At 37.6% G+C, this 22205-nt stretch overlaps 1 protein-coding gene across 1 annotated transcript; it reads left to right on the plus strand.

Annotated features, from left to right (window-relative positions):
* The first annotated feature begins 220 nt into the window (after window positions 1-220).
* On the plus strand, window positions 221-22189 carry LOC108995601 (aluminum-activated malate transporter 2-like). Its single transcript, XM_035685595.1, has 7 exons — window positions 221-506; window positions 643-783; window positions 898-1170; window positions 1309-1424; window positions 1582-1712; window positions 2054-2066; window positions 21740-22189. Exons 1-7 carry the CDS (start codon window positions 221-223, stop codon window positions 22187-22189), a joined length of 1410 nt encoding a protein of 469 aa, XP_035541488.1.
* Window positions 22190-22205: the final 16 nt, after the last annotated feature.

Genomic DNA, 22205 nt, shown 5'->3' on the forward strand with positions numbered 1-22205 from the left:
TCGTTCAATCTCTTAGACAGTTCATAAAAATTGTCATATGCAGTATTGTTCCGACCAAGGTTTCTACATATATATTAGAGAGTTCTGGGTTTGGCTTTCAATAAATTAAACACTTTTGCCACACATCAGATATATAGCTAGCTTGTTAGTACTCGTGTAGGGATTTTCTCGTATTATATTATCTCTCCACTTCTGTAATCTTTCATTTCAACCCAGAGCAATGGATATTGCTTCAACAAATTTTGAAAATGTTGGACCTTTCACTCGTGCATGGGAATGGCTCAAGGCCTTGCCTGTAAAGTTATGGGCTATGGCAGTCGAGTTTGCAAATAAGATGAAGAAACTTGGACAAGATGATCCCCGAAGAATAGTCCATTCGCTCAAAGTAGGAGTGGCTATCTCGTTGGTTTCCTTGTTCTATTACGTCCGACCGCTCTTCGACCGTTTTGGTGAAAATGGAATATGGGCGGTTTTAACCGTCGTTCTAGTGTTCGAGTTTTCAGTTGGTAAGCATGAGAGTTATATATCTACCGGAATTCTTATATGAATTTAAAGGCTAAGAGAAACTAATTATTGCACATAAAATCCTGAATTGGAGACATGAAATTGTGATGCTGAACTTTTCTTTCCCATCATTTATAGGAGGAACATTGGGAAAAGGCCTAAACAGGATGCTGGCAACGTTGTCCGGTGGTGCGCTAGCTGTCGGAGTTGATCAGGTGGCAACTCTCTTCGATGGGACGGGACAACCCATAGTACTTGGAATCTTAGTCTTTATAATAGGTAAATACATAGTCCATTGTTGTGTTAATGTAATGGTACTCTACTATTTAATATTTACTTCACAATCATCCAAACTGGTTAATTTCATGGTTGAGACATGTGATATGCATGCAGCTGCAACGGTAACATTTATGAGATTCTTCCCTGCACTGAAGGCAAGATACGATTATGGACTGATGATATTCATATTGACTTTTTGCTTGGTATCTGTGTCGAGTTATAAAGATGATGAGGTTCTAGATATGGCCTGCCAGAGGCTATACACAATCATCATTGGTTGCTTTATTGCTATCATTATATGCATCTGTGTATGCCCTGTCTGGATTGGGGAGAATCTGCAGAACCAAATAGCTAACAATTTGGAAAAGCTTGGGAATTTCTTAGAAGGTATTCTTCCAAACTACAAACTTTACATGTCATATATATATACTTCTTTTTTGTTTTCTTCGTGTTCTAATGAATATGCCAGCTTGTGCCTTGTTTTATTCATGTTAGCATCAATGTTTGACCGATTCAAAGTTACAGGATTTGGTAGGGAATACTTCAGATTGTCAGAGGAAGGGCATTCCACTGATGATGATAAATCATTTCTTCACGGGTATAAAAGTGTTCTGACTTCTAAAGACAAGGAAGAAACTATGGTACGTACGGGTATAACAACGTTGTCAACCTCATGATGTTCTTAAATTTGTCTCCAGCAAAGAAAAACAAAAAAGAAAGGAGGTGTTACTTGAATTAATTTCCACTAATTGATTCAATCTTTCCGAGTTTGTATTATTGCTATTTTTGGATTTTCAGGCCAATTTAGCGAGATGGGAATTTTGGCACTATCGTTTTGGGTTCCGTCATCCTTGGAATCGTTACCTTAAAGTTGGAACCTTGACTCGGCAGTGTGCCTACAAAATTGAAGACCTCAACAGCTATCTCAAGTACTTCGACATCCAAGCTGTAAGTCAGAAATACTTATTTCCTAAACAGATAGTGCTCTCTTTGACAGCCAAAGTTGTTATGTACAAAAGACTTTTCTGCTATTGATCGAGACTCTTGCATCAGACCTTTTTTCCTCTTCTATTTCGAGTCTGAATTTCTTCAGTGACCTATCTTTTGCCATCATTACAGACACCCACCGAGTTCCGAAGAGAAATTCATGAGCCATGCATAAAGATTTGTTCAGAATCTGGCAAAGCACTGAAGGAATTAGCATCAGCGATCAAAAAAATGAGACGGTCAACATCAGTTAATTTCCATATTGCAAACTCAAAAATTGCAGCCGAGAATCTCAGGTCCTTGCTCAACATGATTTCCCTTTGGGAAAATGCCAATCTGCGCGAGATTATACCAACTGCTGCAGTTGGATTAATTCTAATCGACATTGTGCCATGCACAGAGAAAATCGTAGAGGCTTTTCAGGAATTAGCCTCTCCTGCGCGCTTCGAGAATATGGACGACAGAGTTTCACCGAGCAACGACGTATAATTTGCTTCATATATAGCGAAATTTCCCATGTTGGAGTGAGTGCATCCGTTTGATCAGCTTGTTAAACCCCGGTCGAGTACGATCGATAATAAATAAGAAGGCTTGACGTCTGAGATGTATCAAGGGGACAGTAGTCGTACGTACTAGGTTGTGGGCAGGGCATCAAATGTTGTAAGTCAGCCTTCATACTTTTCGTTTTTTTTTTTTTAATGAAAAGATGAGATCAGTTTACAGCAATATCCCATCAGTCACAGATCTGACAGCCGGCCCTTTCGTCCCAATCATCAATTTTTATATAGAATATTTTAAAATTTTTAATAAAATAAGATCTTATTTAAAATTTTTAAGTATTTTTTTTAATTTAAATACAACAACTTAAAATAAAATTTCAATACAAATTTTATGCTCAATTTGGCAAGATCTTAAAACTTTTATTTAAAAATATAAATAATTTATTGTATTAAATATTAAATTTAGTATTATGAGTCCTTGAACACATTGAAGAATATAATTTTATTTAAAATTTTATTTAATGGAATGGTTTTTATTTTTTCAATAAAATTAAAAAAAAAACCTCACTTTTATTTTTGGATACCTTACATATATAGGGTGGGGGTTTTAGGCAATAGCCTAAATGGTATTTCCATTGAGCTGGCCTGCTTAGACCTAGACTCTAGAAATCAAACTAACAACAACATAGTAAACCATTAGTAAAGGTATTCCTGCATTTTTTTATTGGCACAAGCGTTAGGACCCTAACGATTGTGCTCATTTTTATGAGCACTCTGGAGTGAACATTATTTAAAAATATCATTTTTATCTAGATGCGATGATAGTAGCATTCTCACATTGGAAGATGAAATAAACATATGGAGCAAAATTTACAGGGAAAAATCGAAATCCCATAGCTTGTATCGTAAAGCCCTAACTAAATAGAGAATTAAGGGTAAACTAGAATTTACAGAATTTATAAGATTAAAAGCGTATTTCCAAATATTTAAACTGTACGTAAATAATTTTTACATTGGGCACACATGAGAAACCGAGGAATTCAAAATACTCAATAACAAGCCAAGGTCACTTGGTAACTAGTAAGTAGATCAGACATCTAAATTAGACTTCATGTATATATGATATGATTGAAATTGAATATTGCTTTGGGATTTCAATGCTCTCTTATATGAAAGACTGAAGCTTTATCAAGACATCTTTCCGCTCGTGACTTTCTCAAAAACCAAACACAGTAAAATGCATAACTTGACCCAGTAGAATATGATATATATGATGTTTTTCTTTCACTATAAATTCTGGATAAAATGTAGGATTTTAAGGTTGTATGAAGACATTGAAGAGTCGGAAAGAAAGCTCTCAGTTTGATTTATAATGAATAACAAAATTTGGGTTAGAGACCGTGGGTAAAATGTTGAAGTATTGTGATTGCATAATCGTTGTAGAAGATGTGTAATACCCTATTTCCGAGGGTCCGGAGAGTTAACTCATGTTACATGATAATCAACTCCAACACTGCTAATATACTTCTAAAAGCTCTAACTCAAATGTAAACACTTCAAATTTAATTAACTACACAAACTCATATATCAAATCCTCAATACAATAACCCCAAAAAAAATATCAACTTCTCTACATGTCACTTCAACTCGCATTTCAACAATATAATTAACAAAAATCACCAATACTCATCGAAAACTTTGTATTCTTAATCTACTATTCTTACGTCATCTCACCGATTACTTCATAGTCTTGATCCTCAGCTGAAAAATCTAGAATCATCTGAAAATATTGTGAAGATAAAAGGGGTGAGTTATCAACAATTCAATAAGCAGAGAACATATACTAGTATGCAAACATGAGCATTTACAGATTTTAGAATGCAGAACAAAAAACTTTTTTATTTTCATAATGCAGAATCAGAACAAGTTATCACAAATATCAGAGCGAAAGTTCAAAATATTTTTATTCAAAATCCCCTTGGCACAACATAACCAAAACATCATATCAGAACAAAATTCCATGTTTAACCATGTGGTAGGGTTGTGCAAACCCCAGTGACCAATCGAGAAGAAACATAATGTGAATCTTTCCCTTATCATTCTTGGAGCCCCCAATGTGCACATAGGAAAGATCACGCAGAAAATCACTTTATTTTTAAAGTGGGTGTACCAGAAATAGAAAAGTTGGCACCAACCCAAATAGAGGCCACAGTTTTACACCTGTGGTAAGATTAGAACATAACAGAAGTTCAGGTAAGCGAGATTCTTATACTAAACTTTGCATAAAAAAAAAAATGAACTCAGGATGATTTATGAAAATGTGCATTATATGTTTTGAAAAGAAATGTGAAAATAATCTCAGTTATTTTTTCTTCATTACTCATTGGACTCTGATTAAAGAGAAAATATTTTTGTAATGACTGGTGTAGACATGAGCTTATTTTTGACATTCTATTCTCGGTGCAAGATTCAAGGCCATAATGAGCACATGTAAAACGAAGAAGATACAGAAGGGAGAAAAAGTCTGGGAAAGGAAAAAGATTGTAGAGAATGAATTGGAAAAAGAAGCCCAAGAGGAGAAGGTAGAGAATGATATTGATAAAGGTAAAGGGGTGATAGTTAATTTGGAACTCGATAATATGAGTAACTCATCACAACTCCAGGTAGGGGACATGGGTATGATTCGGTATGAGAATGAGGCTAAAGGGGTGGAGGATAATAATAAGACTGAGATATTGAAGGGCAAAGGTGTATCAAAAGGGGGGGAAAGTTTTGTGGAAAGGGTTGTAAATACGCAAGAGGACATGGAACAAGCTAGTTTGCCATTGGATGATGATGATGCTCTATGAGTGCCTGAAGAGGATTTATTCACAGTGAAGGATTTGGTTTTTGAACCTGATCCAGAGTGAGAGGTCGAAATTTTTGATTCTCGGAAAGACTATGCCTCTGAGAATTATGAGGAAACAAAAAGAAAAAAAGGTACTCGAAATTTTTTTGATAAAGTACGGAGATCGTCTCGGGTGTTAGCTAGACCCAATAAACTTTCTTTATGATCGGGCCAATATTCTATGAATATTGGGTATGGATCAAGTTTGCGTGCTAAGTTGAGGGCTCTGTTGGAAGGTGTAAAACAATGTAAACAAAGAAATTTCGGGGCGGTAGACATAGAGATTGATTCAAAGGTAATCCTATATTGGTTGCAACGTAAAAGTTGTGGAATTTGGTATCTACAAGAATACTAGGATGAGCTACAAAATTTGCTTCTAGATATCGATTACATAGTATCTCATATATATAGGGAAGGGAATGTGCCTGCAGATTGGTTAGCAAGAAGGGGTGCAAGGGGAGGTGATTCAAAATGGTCTCAGATGTCAGAAATTCCTTCTTATCTGTGGGGTTTATTGAGGATTGATAAATGGGGTCTTCCCATGATTAGATGCAGAGGTTCAGGAAGATATGGCGGAAGATAATGTTTTTGGTGGTCTGGTTTGGTTTAAAGTTTATGTGTTTTTATATATATGGGTACTAACTTTTTGTGCAGGTGCTCGGGCTTTTTACTCTTGTCGTTGCGTATGGGCTTTGGGGTTATTTGGCTTTTTAGGATGGTGCAAAATATTTCTTGAAGATATGGTGATCGAAAATGTTTCCAGTGGTCGGTTTTAAATTTTAATTGGATTAAAGTTAAGTTTTTTATTTTTATGTGTATTAACAGTTTTTTTTCAGGGCTATTTTGTTTTGTTTTTATTTGGGTATAGTTTGTGGGTTAGAATCTGATTGTTGTTTGGGATTTATTAGGACTCTGAGTTTTTATACTTGGAGTCATTGAATGTAACCCTGGTTTTCCTCTACCAAACGTGAGGGCTATAAATAAAATTGGGGAGGGGCTCCTCGTGGACAGGGGCTCTAACTCTTATATATATATATATATATATATATATATATATATATATAAAACACAATTTCAACCCATAGAAAGGCTGTATCCACTATTATAACCCGTAGTTGGGCCATATCCACTATGAAAATTTTTTGGCTACATCCAGTATTATCACCCGTGGTTGGGCCGTCTCTACTATTATAACTCGTGTTTGGGTCATATGCCACTATTATCACCCTTGGCTGGACCGTAAGAAAAACTGAACAGAACATCATAATCAAACTTACTCAGAATACAAAATCAGAATCACATGCCAAGGTTTTCGGATGAGGCAACATATCCAAATAGAGTACTTAAAAAATTCAAATCTTTTCACATAGTCAAAAGTAGTTTCAAAACATTTTCGCATCACATGCACAAAATTAGCTCATATCTACACCAGTCATGACAGAAAATATTTTCTCTTATATAGCTTTCATGTATATGTAGAATAGATATCTGAGGTTGTTTTTAGATTTCTTTTAAAAAAAAGATGAGTATTTTAAAAATCAACCTCGTTTCTTTTTCTTTTTATGCAAAGTCTAGTATATGAACTCTGCTTACCTGGACTTCTTAAATTTTCAGAATTTTTTCTTAATAATGCTGAACAAAATTACTCGTCACTTATAAAATAATCACGCAATTTCTGTAAATTTTCAAGCCAATACGTATTTCGATATTTAAACCTGAAATCCCAAATTAACCTATTTTAATTCCTCAAAACCTAAAATTCTCATAATCTTAAAATATCATCACTTTCGAAATTCTCAATGTCCAATTAATATCTTCGACTAAGATATTAAATTCTAACTTATTTACTATTGAAATCAAACTATAAAATTTAATACTAGATAATACAAAAAAAGTAATATACTTCAAAACCCTAACTATCCTTTGTAATAATATTTATACTTAAAACCAAGCCAGGGGTATTTTTGAAAATATTCATATAATGCATGGGATCTGTGATGAGTACGTTACAAAAATAAACTTCTGAAATACAAAACATAATCCATGAAAACACTAAGCTCACCGGGAGAGAAGGAGCCGTGACGGGGCTGGGTGGCTGAGGTGCATACTCTGGCAAGCTGGGCGGCTGCGCACTAAGAGAGAGAATCTGAGAGAAATAAGGAGAGATGGAGAGGAGACCGTGGGGAGGATTTGAGTGGGCTTACCGAGAGAGAGTAGTGGCTTGGGGTAGCATGGAGTGTTCGATGGGGAGAAATAAGGTGGAGGTGGCTGGCACTGTGAGGTGGTTGGATCGTGGCTTACGATGGGGAGAAAATTCCTCTATTTAGTGTAGTAAAATAGAGTGTTTCATTGGTGGTTTTCAATGGTGGTTTCAATGATGGTTTTCAATGGCTGGGTGACAATGATGTAGGGTAGTGTTGTGGAGGCTCTTGACCATGCACGGTGATAGAAAGGTAGGAGAATGCGACGTGGTGGTGGTGGTCTTACGCATATGCGTGTGGTGAACATGTAATGGCGTTGCAAGCAGGCTTCAAGGTAGTTTCTTTCTAGACAGTTTGGTTTCATGTAGTGGATGACTAGTGTTCGGCTTCCATGGTGTTGAGGATGTGGCCTGGAGTTGAACGACGGCTTGGTGGTTGATAAGTGTGATTTTTATTACTCTTTTTAATTATAAATAGTGTCAATTTTCCTTTAATTCTATTGATTTTATTCTGTTTTTATATATTTTTCTTTATTTTCTTGGATTTGAAGGAATGAGAAAATTTAGTGAAAAAGGAGAGCATTTTGGTACAAAAGAAGAGAGACTATGGATCAAGACTGATGAGAGGTAGTGATATCTAAAGATAGCTAAAGAGCTTTAGGCGAGGGAACTCGCGACCAGAAGGCGCGACCAAAGTTAGGCAATAAGCGATATATTTTACCTTCTGGGCGAGAAGACTTGGCGACAAGGCTCTGGGCGATTAGATTGGGTGACCAGTCTAAACGACATACTTAAAAGACCAACCTAAACGACATCGTGGTCAGCAACTAGGTTGGTAAGAGGGTTCTATCATCCCGATCAGGAGTCTTTTCTCTCGGTTGATGAGAGGGTTCTATCATCCCGATCAGGAGTTTTTCCTCTCGGTAAGTGAGCAGAACAATTATATTCATCTCACATAGCATCTACCCGGTGGGACTCTTCCGAGTTTCGTAATCAATCTCTTGACTACCAAATCCTCCCGAACTCCGTAAATCAAGCCGCATATCACTAAATCTTCCATTTTAGATAATCTCATTATTCTTGGGATAATTTCTTTAATGTCAACTTTTATCTTTAGAAGCTATTTTTCAGATCTTTAGGCTAGATTGTAGCCGCATTTATCTGGTTTCCAGATTTAAATTTTGACATCTACTTAATCCTGGCATGTGGGATGAATAGAGGGGAGTCTGAGTTTTAGAGAGTCGGAGTTTTAGAGTAAAAAATATTCCAACGTTTATTCTTTAAGTTTCTTCCAATGAGGCAGATTTAGGGGAGCAGAAGTGAGAGTCACATGCTTCATCAACTGACTCCAACGAAGAACACTTTTATTATTTTTCTTTTCAGTTTCATTATGAACTAATTATGTGGTCACGGCCAGGAGGCCCAAGGCTGGCGGTTGGATGCGAAGGTGTTGACGGCAGTGTACAGGAGGGAGTCAAAGTGGTGTGGAGGTGCAATAAGGCAAGCTGCAATAAGGCAAGTTGCAACAACCCTATTCTAATTTTTGGGAGTTTCTTCATGCAGGAGGGATAAAAGTGTGTATATATAGGTGATTGAACACAAAGAAGAAAAACCTAGCGACGAGGGAAAGAGAGACGTACGTGCATGGGACTATAGGAGTGGAAATCGTGCATGGTGGGGGTTAAAAAAAACTGACGTTGGTTCTCATGGGTTGGGTTTTGAGGTGATCGGGTAAGGCCCATTTCAAGTATTTGGGCCCATGTATTGGGTAGTGAGTTAAAATAACAAATTAGTTTTTTCCTAAGCTTTGAGTCTCCAATCAAGCTCTAAAATACTCTAACTCTTCCCACAAATTTCTCAGCCCAATAAAAAGATTCTGCCTAATACAAAAATATTTAAAAAATTTCACTTAATAAGCAAGTTCATAAATATTCGATATCCGCCAAAAATAAAAATTGGGCCTGGTTGTTACATCCTCCTTTCCTTGAAAAAATTTCATCCTCGAAATTTGCTAGTATCACAAGCAATGCCTAAATATTTATCCGCCACAACCATTACATACATATCCCAATCTTCAATCATGTTGTCGAACCTGATATTCCAAAATTTTGACCCTCCAACATATATAAGCCCGACACCTCTCATATTTTCCTTAGATATACACATTCGCACATATTGCATTGCTTATCATACACTTTGAAAGGTTTGAATTGAGTAACGCCCCGGTCCCGCAGGAATCGAAGAGTTATTCCCTATAACTTAAAACTCACAATTCATCAATGTATTTATAGACTCCAAAATATAAAGTCATCAGAATACTCAGAATCTCTCAATAAAATCCACCACTTCTCAGAAATCTTCTATGAGTAAACCACTATGCTTAAATAATCATCTCACCGATGCTCCATAATCCTAACCCTTAGCTGGACTATTCAAAATCATCTGAAAAATATATGGAGATAAGGGGTGAGTTATCAACAACTCAGTAAGCAGAGAACATATACCAGTGTATAAACATGAGCATTTATAGAAATCAAAATGCAAACTAAAACATTTTCATTTTCAGAGTGCGGAAACAAAACATGTTATCAAAATATCAGAGCGAAGATTTAAAAATAATTTCATTCGAAAATATTCTTTGGCATAGCATAAATGATCATCATCATCATCAGAATATCATATCAGAACAGAGGCCATGTATAACCCCGTGGTAGGGTTGTGCATCTACGGATAGCTAAGCAGAACATAAATCACTCTGTCACCAAGGTGTGTACTCAAAATAGAGACCACTACTATAACATGTTAAAATACTTAAGCGATTTAAGGTAAGTACAAGTAAAAATTTCATTAAATAATAATAAACAAATAGCTTTAATCGTGATTTAAATGTTTAAAAAAAAACACAATTACTAAAATAATTTGCTACCAATCGTACATTTGAAAATCCTATTATTTTCTGTAAAATTTTCTTAAATCACCCGTATAAACCACGTAAAAACAGACTTAATATAACCAAAAATATCAACTTGAACACATTCAATAATAAGGGTAAAACTATAATTCGTTATTCAAATACTATGCAAAAATATAAGTTTACGTAGACTGGAAACGCATTCATGCAGTCTCGGTGCAACTATCAACGAGAACAGGGGCGCAAGGTACTCACCGCGAAGGGAGGAGCTACGCGCGACGTGGCGAAGAAGGTCACGGTGGTGAGGCAGAAGAGCAGGAGCGCGGCAGAGCTTCCATCAAGCAGCGCTGGGCACGAGAGAAAGAGAGGGGGAGGTGAGCGAGAGAGGGCGGAGAGAAAGGAGAGAACTGAAACTCATTGTGATACAGCGAGGCGCACGATGGTCTTGGGCTGGGGGTCGACCAGGGCAATGTTCGAAGGTGAAGGCTCGACCTCCGAGGTCCTCTGATGGCAGTGGCGTCGAAGTGGAGGGGGTTAATGACGTGGCTCACGGCAGAGATACTTCCCCTATTTCAGCATGAAGAAACAGAGCATGACGTGGGTGCTCTTCCTTCAACGACTGGGCTACGATGGTTCGCTTTCCATGGTGGTGAGGATGGGCTGGAGGGTGGTGCGATGTTTGCAAGGTGGAGTTGCTGACTACGACGTCGTGTGGCAAGGCAGCGACGTCACTGAAAAAAAATGTGCTGCATGGCTGCGTTGAGGGGGGAGTGCTCACAGTGAGGAAGAGAAGTGGATTACGAAGGGGAAGAGATTGGGCAGTGGGGGTGGTTCACGATGGCATACCAAGGCTAGCGGATGCGAACGTGCCGACAGCAGTGAACGAGAGGGAGTTAAAGTGGTGCAGAGGTGCAATAAGGCAGGTTGCGGTAGCCCTAATATGAGAGTTTCTTCATGCAACAGGGAGAAAGAGATGAAGCACTAGGCGATAGTGAGTGAATGCGTAAAAAGTGAATATATATATATGATGAAAACCCTAAGGAAACACCGAGATGAAGAAAAAAAACATGCAAGCCACGGACGTGAGGAAAAACTAGGGGAGAAAATACATGGAAAATAAAGAAAAGAAATAAAAACGTGTGTGAACTGCGAAGTTAAAGTGTGAAAATAAGTTATTGAACATAATAATAATAAAAAAAACAAAACCCTAAAGCTAAGGAGAATAGGACATACATGCATGAGGATGAAATCATGCGGTGCGGCGAAAAGAAAATCATAAAATCAGTTGGTTTTAACAGTTTAAAAGACACGGGTGCCGTAAAGAAAAAAAAACTGGTGTGGGCTTGGGTCTCGAGCTTCTTTTTTTTATTTTTTCTTGCACAGAAGCCCAAATATATATAAAAATGGGGCTTGACTGAGTCCTGGTGTTACAAATTGAGTCTAAAATATAAGCCTCATTAATGCAATTAAAAAGCTAATAACAAATTTCAAATTCTCCACATACTATAATAACCTCACACAAATAGTAAAATAAACTCTCAAAGTATCATATCACCAAAAGTCATGCCTCTGTTGCGTACTTTAACAACTTGAATGCTGCCCTCTCCATTCCACGCCACTCTAAAATTTAAAACTAGCACTCCAAAAGTTTCACTCTCCAAGGCATTTCGGTTCCCTTTCCGATGGAGGCCGCAAAGACGATGAGGGGAGCGGGAGGTAGAAGAGGTGGAGACAGGAAGAAGTCAGTCTTGAAGTCTATCAAGGCTAGGCTTCAACTCCTCATGGGTCATATTGCTTGGTATTTGAAAAAGGGTCGCTACGCTCAGAGGATAGGCTCTGGTGCTCCGATCTAGCTCGCTGCGGTTCTTAAATATCTCGTTGTTGAGGTACTTTTAGATCCTAGATACACCTTTTGATCCTTTTGCAATTGGTATCTTACATTTCGAGTGGTAGTTTGCTCTTATGTGTTTGTTGCTTAGACACTGAGGAATAGAAAAGTGAGAACTGAAGTATTTGCTTCTTCTTCCCGGATTATATAGACACTAAGAGAAAGGAAATGTAGATGAGCATCCCTGGTGTTTTAGCAATTTATTTTCTTTGCATTAGATAGAACTTCAATTTCTTTTTGATTCTCGATGTTGTAGATAAATCTGGTAAATCTTTTCTGTATGGCTCTTAAGTTTATCTTGGTGAACTCTTTTTGTGTGTCACTAAATGTAGAAAAGATGAGAGGAAACCAGATGCTAGGATATGAACTCTTTTCATGTTAAAGCTTCTAGTCTCACATCAAAACATTTATTGAACCTCAACTCAATTAACTTGGACTCTTTAGAGTTCAATAATTGGTACAAGAATCAAAACCGTAAATTGAATGACTTGAAAATTCATGAAATACTTGGTCAATTTACATGCATGAACTTCATAGACTTGGTTACTTCAAAAATTACTAAAGAAAGCAGTATACAATTACATCATTTTCATCAATCTATTAACATGAAGTTAGAAACTTTCTTCATCATATACAAAAAAACCTAGTTTGAAACAGACATCAGACTTGAAATGAGGATAAAAATGACATCAGGCTTCAAAATGTATTGCCCAAACCCTATGATTCACATAGAAAAACAGAGATGGAGTAAACCATACAATTCTGAATTTGTCACAAACCCTGGAGTATTTATAAGAATAAATGCCTCTACAGTGGCCGTAGGTCTCTTTAGCAGAAATAATACCCTAGAATTGGAGGTTGTTGATTTACATTTTGGGGGAAATGTAAAGGAATGGAGGGGTTCCTGGGAAGAGGGAGTGTCGAGGGAGATGGGGCAACCATTACAGAAGATGGGCGACGCGGGGGTTTGGGGGAGAGGATGGGTGATGCGGGGGGTTGGGGGAGGGGATGTGTGACGCGGTGGGTGGGGGTGGGGTAGAGGATGTCGAATTTCAAATGGGGTGAGAGTTGAGAGAAGAACGTGCAGCAGGGATGAGGGAAAAGAAATTACTTAGGCCATGTAAGGTGTGTGTTGGCTGATAGCAAACAGTGGCTGATGCCAAAAATTATTTAATCCCGATTATGACATAAACTTTAAATATATAAAAAAAACATAAACTCTGCCAGATTTAGGAATTAAAATTACAACCAATTAAATGAGACACAAACTATTTTTTAAAAGGCAAAAAGAAGTTGATGATGATTTGAATAAGGAAAAACAAGTAAATTATTGGTTAATATGACGAATGTGAAGAGTAGTAGCATATGTATATGGCTAGCTGGTGTCGACAATGTGAGTGGCAAAAAAATGATTTTTGAAGCCAAAGTCAAAATACTAATGCATACATTTACATATGAATTCTACAACATATAGTTATTATTGCGTACTCCACTGATGTGATTGGTCAAAGCAGTTATTTCATATTAAAAAAAAAAGTGATACAGCCAATCACATTAGTGGAGTGCACAAATAATACACAAAAGTGACTGTACATAAAACTTTTGTATACATATACATACACATGTATACGCCTTTTCAATTACGATCATCGAATTAGCCATTAATGATTGAGGGGCCGATCTACTTATAAAGGATCAAACAAAATGGATTAAAGGAAGTTCAAGGGATTGTGAGGTTTCTTGAAAGTGGGGCTCGTAGATAATATGTTTGGATAGATAATATTTTTAAATTTTATTATTATTAGTTTGAGAAAATTGTGAGCTCCATTAATTAATGGAATAGCGAAAGATAAAAGAAATTTTGTAGGAGTGTTTTTTAAGATTTGTATAAAATTAGTGTTTTTTTTTTTAAGAAGAGGATGGTTCTCCAATTTTATCGATAGCCCTCACTTGTAGCGGAGGAAAACTGTGGTTACAACAAGACTCCCGGGATATACAATGAAGCAAAAAATAGAAAAAAAAACCCATGAATCAAAAACCAACTAACCCTCCCTATTAAAATCACTATTGTTATGAAACAAAAACCGCACATAGAAATAATGATATGAAATAAAATTACCAAAAGACAATACTTACTAAGGACAAACCTACGAGGCGAGGAAGACCCATCTTGTCCAAATGAAGAAAACCTCTTAACTGACTACGCATAGAAACATCGATAACCAAATCCATATTTAAACCCCTAGCAACCCCACTTAGCAAGGAAGTCAGCCACTGTATTACATTCACGAAATATGTGACAAACATGATACTCCATGCAATTAAGATAACCAATTAAATCTTTCCAAAAATCCTCTAAATACCAAATGCTACATTTCTCCTTAATAATCCAATTTATAATCAATTGAGAATCCATTTCAATCTCAACTCAGTAAAACCCAAGATGATGACAACGCCGAACACCTTTCAACACACTTCACAACTCAGCAAAATTGTTAGACCCATGACTCAAAGTCACAGAGTAAGCCAGGCACAACTTTCCACAATTATCACGAATAACACCCTCTACACCAGCCTATCCCGGGTTACCCAAACTACTACCAATATTGTTAAGTTTCACCCAACCAAGTTGAGGTCTTGACCAATGCACAACACACACCATCTTAGGCTTAGGAACTAATACCGGAATATCCAATTTATTCAAGATATCAACATCCTAAGAAGAGATTTTAGAAACTTTCATGTTGAGATGCATAATCCTACGAAGCCAAAATTTAATAACATGCCAGACAGAAACAACATTATCAGCTGCATTATTGGCATACTTAACTTTGCAACGCCAATCCCAAATTTTCCAAGAAATAATGGAAGGTAGGATACCAAAGACAATACTAACTTGAGAATTCTTACCCACACGATGAAATCAGAAATTAACTTGATCTTGCCAAGTATAAAAAATCAGAAATGCTATGTACAACCGCCCGGGGTAACCTTTGGGGAACCCTTGCCCCCGTGGCAAGTCAAACGGCGCGTTTTGAACGAAACAAACGTTGTTCTCACTCCTTCCCTCTGTTTTGAAACTCACTCCAGACTTCTCTTCATCTTCCTTCATCTTCCCTTCGCCTTCTCTGCCTCTCCCCTTCGTCTTCAAGAATTTCACTCTGCCAGCGAAATTTTCACACCCATCAAGAGCAAACTCATACTTATTTACACCCATCTTAATGAAATTTTCACACAACAAATCAAGAGCAAAACAAAACCATAAAGAAAACCATCAAAATCTGAAAATAAGTATGAGTTTGAGCAAAACAGATTAAAGAAATCTCTTCTTCCAAACTCGAGATCGAACAGAGCCGAACTTTTCTTCTCAGACCCAAGATTGAAATGAGTTTTTCTTCCCAAACCCAGACGACGCGATCTACGGTTCCCAGACTCAGACGGCGAAATCTCTTCTTCTAGTTCAAAGATCGAGCAGAGCAGATCTTTTCTCCCCTTCTTCCAGACGACACAACCTCCAGCTTCCCTCTTTAACAATTTTCCCTCTGTTTTATTTTCGTTTTCATTTTTTTTTAATAATATATCGGCTCACTCATGGTTACAAGAGCCGGTGGTATATAGTTGGAGATGAGATGAAGAAGGGAGCTTCGTGGGTCTATGGAGAAGACGAAGGGATTAGCTTCGTGGGTCTGTGGAGAAGACGAAGGGGTTAGGTTAGCTTCGTGGGTCTGTGGAGAAGACGAAGGGGTTAGGTTAGCTTCGTGGGTCTGTGGAGAAGACGAAGGGGTTAGCTTCGTGGGTCTGTGGAGAAGACAAAGGGAACTTCGATGGTGGCTTCGTGGAGAGCAAATCTGAGTGGAGAAGAGAAGGAGTTTTCTGAGTGGAGATGATGCCGTAGTCTTCGATGATGACTTCGTGGAGACAACAAAGGTGGAGAAGACGAAGGAATCTGCTTGACTGGGGAGGGGCGTTTGAGTCATCAAATGAAACGCGTCGTTTCACTTGCCACGGGGGCAAGGGTTCCCCAAAGGTTACCCCGGGCGGTTGTACATAGCATTTCTGATAAAAAATACCCATTTGCACGCCTAACTATATAGCAGCCATTCTCTAGATTTGACAAGCAAAGTCCCCAGTACAGAGCACATGATTCAAGTCCTCAACATTACCCCTAAAGCAACACATACATTTAGAAACCAGAGGAATCCTAACAATTTTAATCTTCTCATCAACACTCAAGCAGTTGTGGAAAGCCTTCCACATCATGATAAAGATATTTTTAGGAAGAGAATTATGCCAAATCAAAGGAGCTGAAGGTAAAGGAGATGCCTTAATCCTGATACAATCTCAAGCACTTTTAGTACTGAAATTACCATCCATATCCTTTAACCAAATTAAAATATCATGCCCATCCTTCCTCCGAGCCAAAGACTGATACAATTCTAAAATTTTTTTAGTACCCACAAGCATTTTTAGGAAAGGAATATCCCACCCATTATCTAGCGAGATTAGTATTACAATACTAATATGACAAGATTAAAATATGTTTTTGGGAGATATAAAAATTTTGGTTTGAAGATGAAAAGTAATTAAAGTTGAACTTCAGATTGATGATGTAGCGATCCTTAGCTGTTAAGCAAGGAAAGAGACGTTTAACAGTTCGGAAAAAAAAGTTATATTTTTCTTTATTTCATTACAACAAATAAAATTATTTATTTGTAGTCAGTTAATTTTAATGAAATGACTATTTATAATTAAAATAAATCTATTTTAATCACAAATAATTTTTTCGTCGTAATTAAATAATCATAAAAATATATTTTTCTTGTAGTAATTTAACGAACCGAAGGGTCAATCACCGTATTAAAAAATTACAGCCAGGAAAAAAGTTTTATTTGTACCGATTATCATTAAGTTGGTGGCAAGTGGGTGGAAGTGCGTACACAATATTCCACACTGACCACATAAATGAAACGAACGTGAACAGAGGTTTGCAGAAAAAGAATGCAAAAAATTTAAAGAAAAAAAGTGGGGTTTAAGCTGTCATCCACTAAGTACTGTATACATGTATATATATATATATATTATATCATGAGGCACGCGTTAAGACAGATTTTTCAATTTCGAAATTGTTTAGCAAAGATCAAGAGCTAGAGAAATTAGCAGCCACTTTTCCAGTGATTTCTAAGAGCATATATCATGAAGTCTACGTATATCTATGTTTAGTATTGCATTATTTAATTAATTGAAGCTTACTTTGGTGTCCCCCAATAAGTTCTGACATTTATTGAATTGATTTCTATATCATTTCATGCTATGAATTTATTTTAATTTCTTTTGAGTTTTCAATATCACTCACGGTGTGACTTCAAAGTTGTGTATGCGATCATGAGCTAGCTTAGGTCAGACATGAATTTATAATTTTGTTCTCTTTCTGACACATATGACATATATATACACGTACAATATGCTTTGTGAACATGACAATTAATGTTTTTTTTTTTTCATTTATAGCATAGAATCTAGCATCTTCTCCATTTAAATTACGGCCTTAGTTGGGGCTGGCTAATTAATTAATTTGTTGGAAACCGGCTTGACGATAGAACAGTTCTTATTTATCAATGTAAGATTAACTTTAGAAGAAGGAATTATATCACTACCAAAAAAGGGCTATTTGCCGGCATTTACACTAATGACGATTATGTAAATGTCAATAAAAGTAGTGATTTGCCAACATATTGTTTATGCACCCATAATTAGCAGCACATATGCCTATACGCGGGTACTTTAATATACATTTGTCGCCGTTTACATAAACGCCGACAAATTAGAGATGATTTAGCGGCGTTTATATTACAGACAGTTATAGATATTCTGGAACAATAGCCTTTTATAGATGTTTCATTTTCACGCCAATAATTAAATATACATTTGCCGGTATCTATTTAAATGTCGGTACAGTAGAGAGGATTTAGCGGTGCTTATAGATATGACGGAAAAATAGAAATTTAAACATTTCATTTTTATGCCGGTAATTAAATATACATTTGTTGACATTTGCATAAATGTCAATAAAGTAGAGCGGATTTAGAGTCATTTATATTAGCAGCGCTTATAGATATGCCCAAAAAATAGAAATTTATCAACATTTCATTTTTATGCCGGTAATTAAATATACATTTGTTGGAGTTTGAATAAACGTCAATAAAGTCGAGAGAATTTAGCGGCGTTTATATTATAGGTGCTTATAGATATGCCAAAAAACTAGAAATTTATTGATGTTTCATTTGTCACGCTGGTAATTAAATATATTTTTGTCCGCGTTTACATAAACTTCAATAAAGTATAGAGCAAGAAGCCGCGATCTATAACTTTTTTTTTAGGTTATTATATATGGGAAATCTATTTGATATTAATTCGGTAAATTTTGAATAGGTAACGGGCCCAAAAATTTTATTATGACGGGGCCCAAAAAATTTACAAGACGAGATTTGGTTAGTTTAAAATTTGAGTTGAGACCCATTAATATTTATTAAATGTTTGATTCAAAAAATCTCGAACAAGCCAAATAGATTATGCACTGTGATAACCAAGCCAACCCATTTGTTAATTCTACACAATATCCATATACGTAGGCTCAAACACTTAGAAATGGCTCAAAAAGCCCAAGCTGTGGGAACCAAGAATCAGACTCCAAGCCATGTACATCTCCACGTTCATGCATGCACGTCTCTTCCATTTGTTTCTCTAAGGTTTTTATCAAGCCTTTTTTTTTTCTTCTATATATATAATATGTTCGTTATACACACACACCCTCTCGTAAATCACCTTCAACCTAAGAACCACCTACCGCCGCTTGAGTTGCAGTGAGCTTCCAAGCCATGCCCAAACCCCACACTGAGCTAGCCACCCTCTACTATGAACAGAGTGTGCACTGCGGCCGCCGTCTAGCCATAAAACATAGTGTGCACTGCAGCCTCTGCTAGTTGCACTACGGCCTATGCTCATGTCCAAACTCTGGCCCAGTTGTACTGTGGCCTCTACCTAGGACCACCATAGATCCATGCCACCGACCTAGCACCGCCCAACACCACCCCAGCAATGCCCAACACTCCTCTATTTCCCTCACGAAAAACAGAGTGTGCATTCAACACCGATGAAGCTATTAAAAATCCTAACTGGAGCGAGGCTATGCAGTCTGAAATAGTTGCTCTCAAACTCAATAAAACTTGGTCCCTTGTTGACATACCTTCTGGTAAAAATGCTATAGGCTGTAAATGGATTTTCAAGATCAAATATCACTCCAATGACAGCATTGAACGCTACAAGGCATGTTTAGTCACTCAAGATTTTACCCAACAAGAAGGGCTTGACTACACCAAAACTTTCTCACCCGTGGCTAAGCTCGCCACGGTTCGCACTTTATTAGTTGCTGCCTCCATTCAAGGCTAAATCCTCAAGCAATTCGATGTTCAAAATTCCTTTCTTCATGGCAACTTAGACAAAGAAGTATACATGCACACGCCACCTGGTTTTTCTAAGGGTTCTCTTTTACAAGTGTGCCGATTAAACAAAAGTCTCTACGACTTGAAACAAGCCTCACAACAATGGTATGCAAATTTTTCTAATACTTTGCTTGATTTTGGTTTTCAGCAATCTAAAGCCGAATACAGCCTTTTCACTCAATAGAAAAATGGATCCTTCATTGCACTCCTTGTTTACGTCGATGATATTATTGTGACAAGCTCAAATATGCAATCTGTTCATGCTCTCCAAGCATTTCTCAATGAGCATTTTCAAATCAAGTCCCTTGGCGACCTACGTTACTTTCTCGGCATTGAAGTAGCCTGCTCTTCCAAGGGAATTTCCATTTGTTAGCGCAAATATGCGCTTGATATTCTAGCAAATGCAAGCACACTTGGATCTCGGTCCATCAAAATCCCCATGGATCATAACCTTAAACTCAACAAAACAAGTGGAGAACCTCTCTCGGATCCACTTTGTTACCGGCGCCTAGTTGATCAACTGCTCTATCTCACCCTCACTAGGCCCAATCTCTGCTACTCAATTCAACACTTGAGCCAGTTCATGTCAGCTCCTACAACGACACGCTTGCATGCAGCTCATCATGTGCTACGTTACATCAAGAATGCCCTTGCACAAGGCTTACTTTTTCCTTCTAGCGCTCCACTTACACTTTGTGCATATTCAGACTCTGATTGGGCATCATGTGTTGACTCACGTCGCTCGGTTACAAGCTTTTGTGTCTTCCTTGGCTGCTCATTCATCTCATGGCGATTGAAGAAGCAGTCAGTTGTATCTCGAAGCTCTGCTAAGGCTGAATATAGGGCTATGGTATATTCGGCCTTGACCTCTTGTGAATTGCAATGGTTATCTTACATCCTTCAAGACTTGCATCTACCCTTTTCTCTCCCAATTGATTTGTACTATGACAACCAAGCCACGCTGCATATCGCCAAGAATCTCGTCTTTCACGAGCGCACTAAACATATCGAATTGGATTATCACCTCATCCACGACAAGATTCAAGCTGGATTTATGCGTCCATGTTCCATTCGATCAAATTCTCAGCATGCGGATGTGTTCACCAAGGCTCTTCCTTCATCCCAATTTTTATCCTTGTTGTCCAAGATGGAGATAGAAAATATCTATGCTCCATCTTGCGGGGGTATATTACAGAATATTATTCCTCTGCCACAGAATTCCCAGCAAACTTGCTAGCATAAATTGTAATTTGTACAAATATTTAGGGATAGCTTAGTCTTTTACATTATAGATCATTAGACGATTCCTTCTATATATTGATCATTGTACAGCATAGAAAGGGGTGAAATTCAACAGAATATTTTCATATTTGCGCCTTTGTCGTCTCTGCCTTTGCCCTCCTTTTCCTCCATTTCTGCTGAGCACGTACCTAGTTCAGCTGCATTTTTACCAACTCTGACAGCTTCACATCAGTATTTGTTTGCATTTGCATTTGCCCTGTTTGGGCTGGTGATATGATCTTCACAATTTGGTTGCAAGGTAGGTTTATGCATGCGGCTATGCCAAATTTGTGACAACAAATGAAATGAAAAACCGTAACCATTTTCCATCTTGTGAATTTAACTGTAACTTACAAGTTAAAGCACATTGCAAGTTTGGGGATCGAGTACTTCAAAATATCAGGGGAGGTTGGAGAGTCTAAGACAGCGGCCATGCAAAGATATAAAACTGTTCTTAACTCAAAACAAAGCGGAGAGAGCTTGGTGAGTTAGATGAAACTATAAAAGAGGTTTGTTTATATATGCCTGCAGGCTAATTCTGCTAGATGGGAACCTGGTCATGGTCCGTTTAGGTTCTCCCATCCATGGAAACAATACCTGAAGATAGGAAGCCCAACTCGCCAATGTGCTTGTCGGATTGATGCTCTTAATGGCTATCTAAACTGAGATACAGTTATTATACATACAAGCCATTCTACCCAATTCCAATTTTTTGATTTATGCAAGAAATCCAATTACCATATACAAAGAAATTGAAAAGGAACCCAAGAAAGCTGACAAACACCATGGAATTACTCTTACAGACACCACCAGAATTCCGCAGTAAAATTCAAGCTACATGCACGAAGAAGAGCATGGAATCAGGCAAGGCATTGATGGAGTTAGCATCTGCAATCAAGACAATGACACCACCATCCTCTGCCAAACCCCACATTGCAAAATCCGAAAGTGCAGCCAAAGGCTTCAAATCCTTGCTGCAAGCAGGCTTGTGGGAAGAAATCGATTTCTTTGAGGTTTTGCCAGCGGCAACCGTGGCATCACTGCTAGTTGATGTGGTTTCTTCCATGGAGAAAATTGCGGAGTCGATTAATGAGCTTGCCACTCTTGCACGTTACGAAAGTGCCGAGCATATTATTGAGGAAGAAAAGGAGGCAGCTGGGTCACTTCACCTACAACCAATCCCGCCATGTTCGAGCACCAGTGGAGAACATCATGTTATTACAATCGATCAGCCGTCTAGATATTTACCATAAGGCATATATGTCAATA

Source organism: Juglans regia, chromosome 14 (assembly GCF_001411555.2).
Source record: "Juglans regia cultivar Chandler chromosome 14, Walnut 2.0, whole genome shotgun sequence".
Lineage (NCBI taxonomy): Eukaryota > Viridiplantae > Streptophyta > Magnoliopsida > Fagales > Juglandaceae > Juglans > Juglans regia.

Bases quoted from the DNA above. Each gene is read 5' to 3' on its own strand.
- LOC108995601 (XM_035685595.1), top strand. From the start codon at position 221: ATGGATATTGCTTCAACAAATTTTGAAAATGTTGGACCTTTCACTCGT. The intron at 784-897 runs GTAAATACATAG...ATATGCATGCAG, and splicing joins AATCTTAGTCTTTATAATAG to CTGCAACGGTAACATTTATG. The intron at 1,171-1,308 runs GTATTCTTCCAA...TCAAAGTTACAG, and splicing joins GCTTGGGAATTTCTTAGAAG to GATTTGGTAGGGAATACTTC.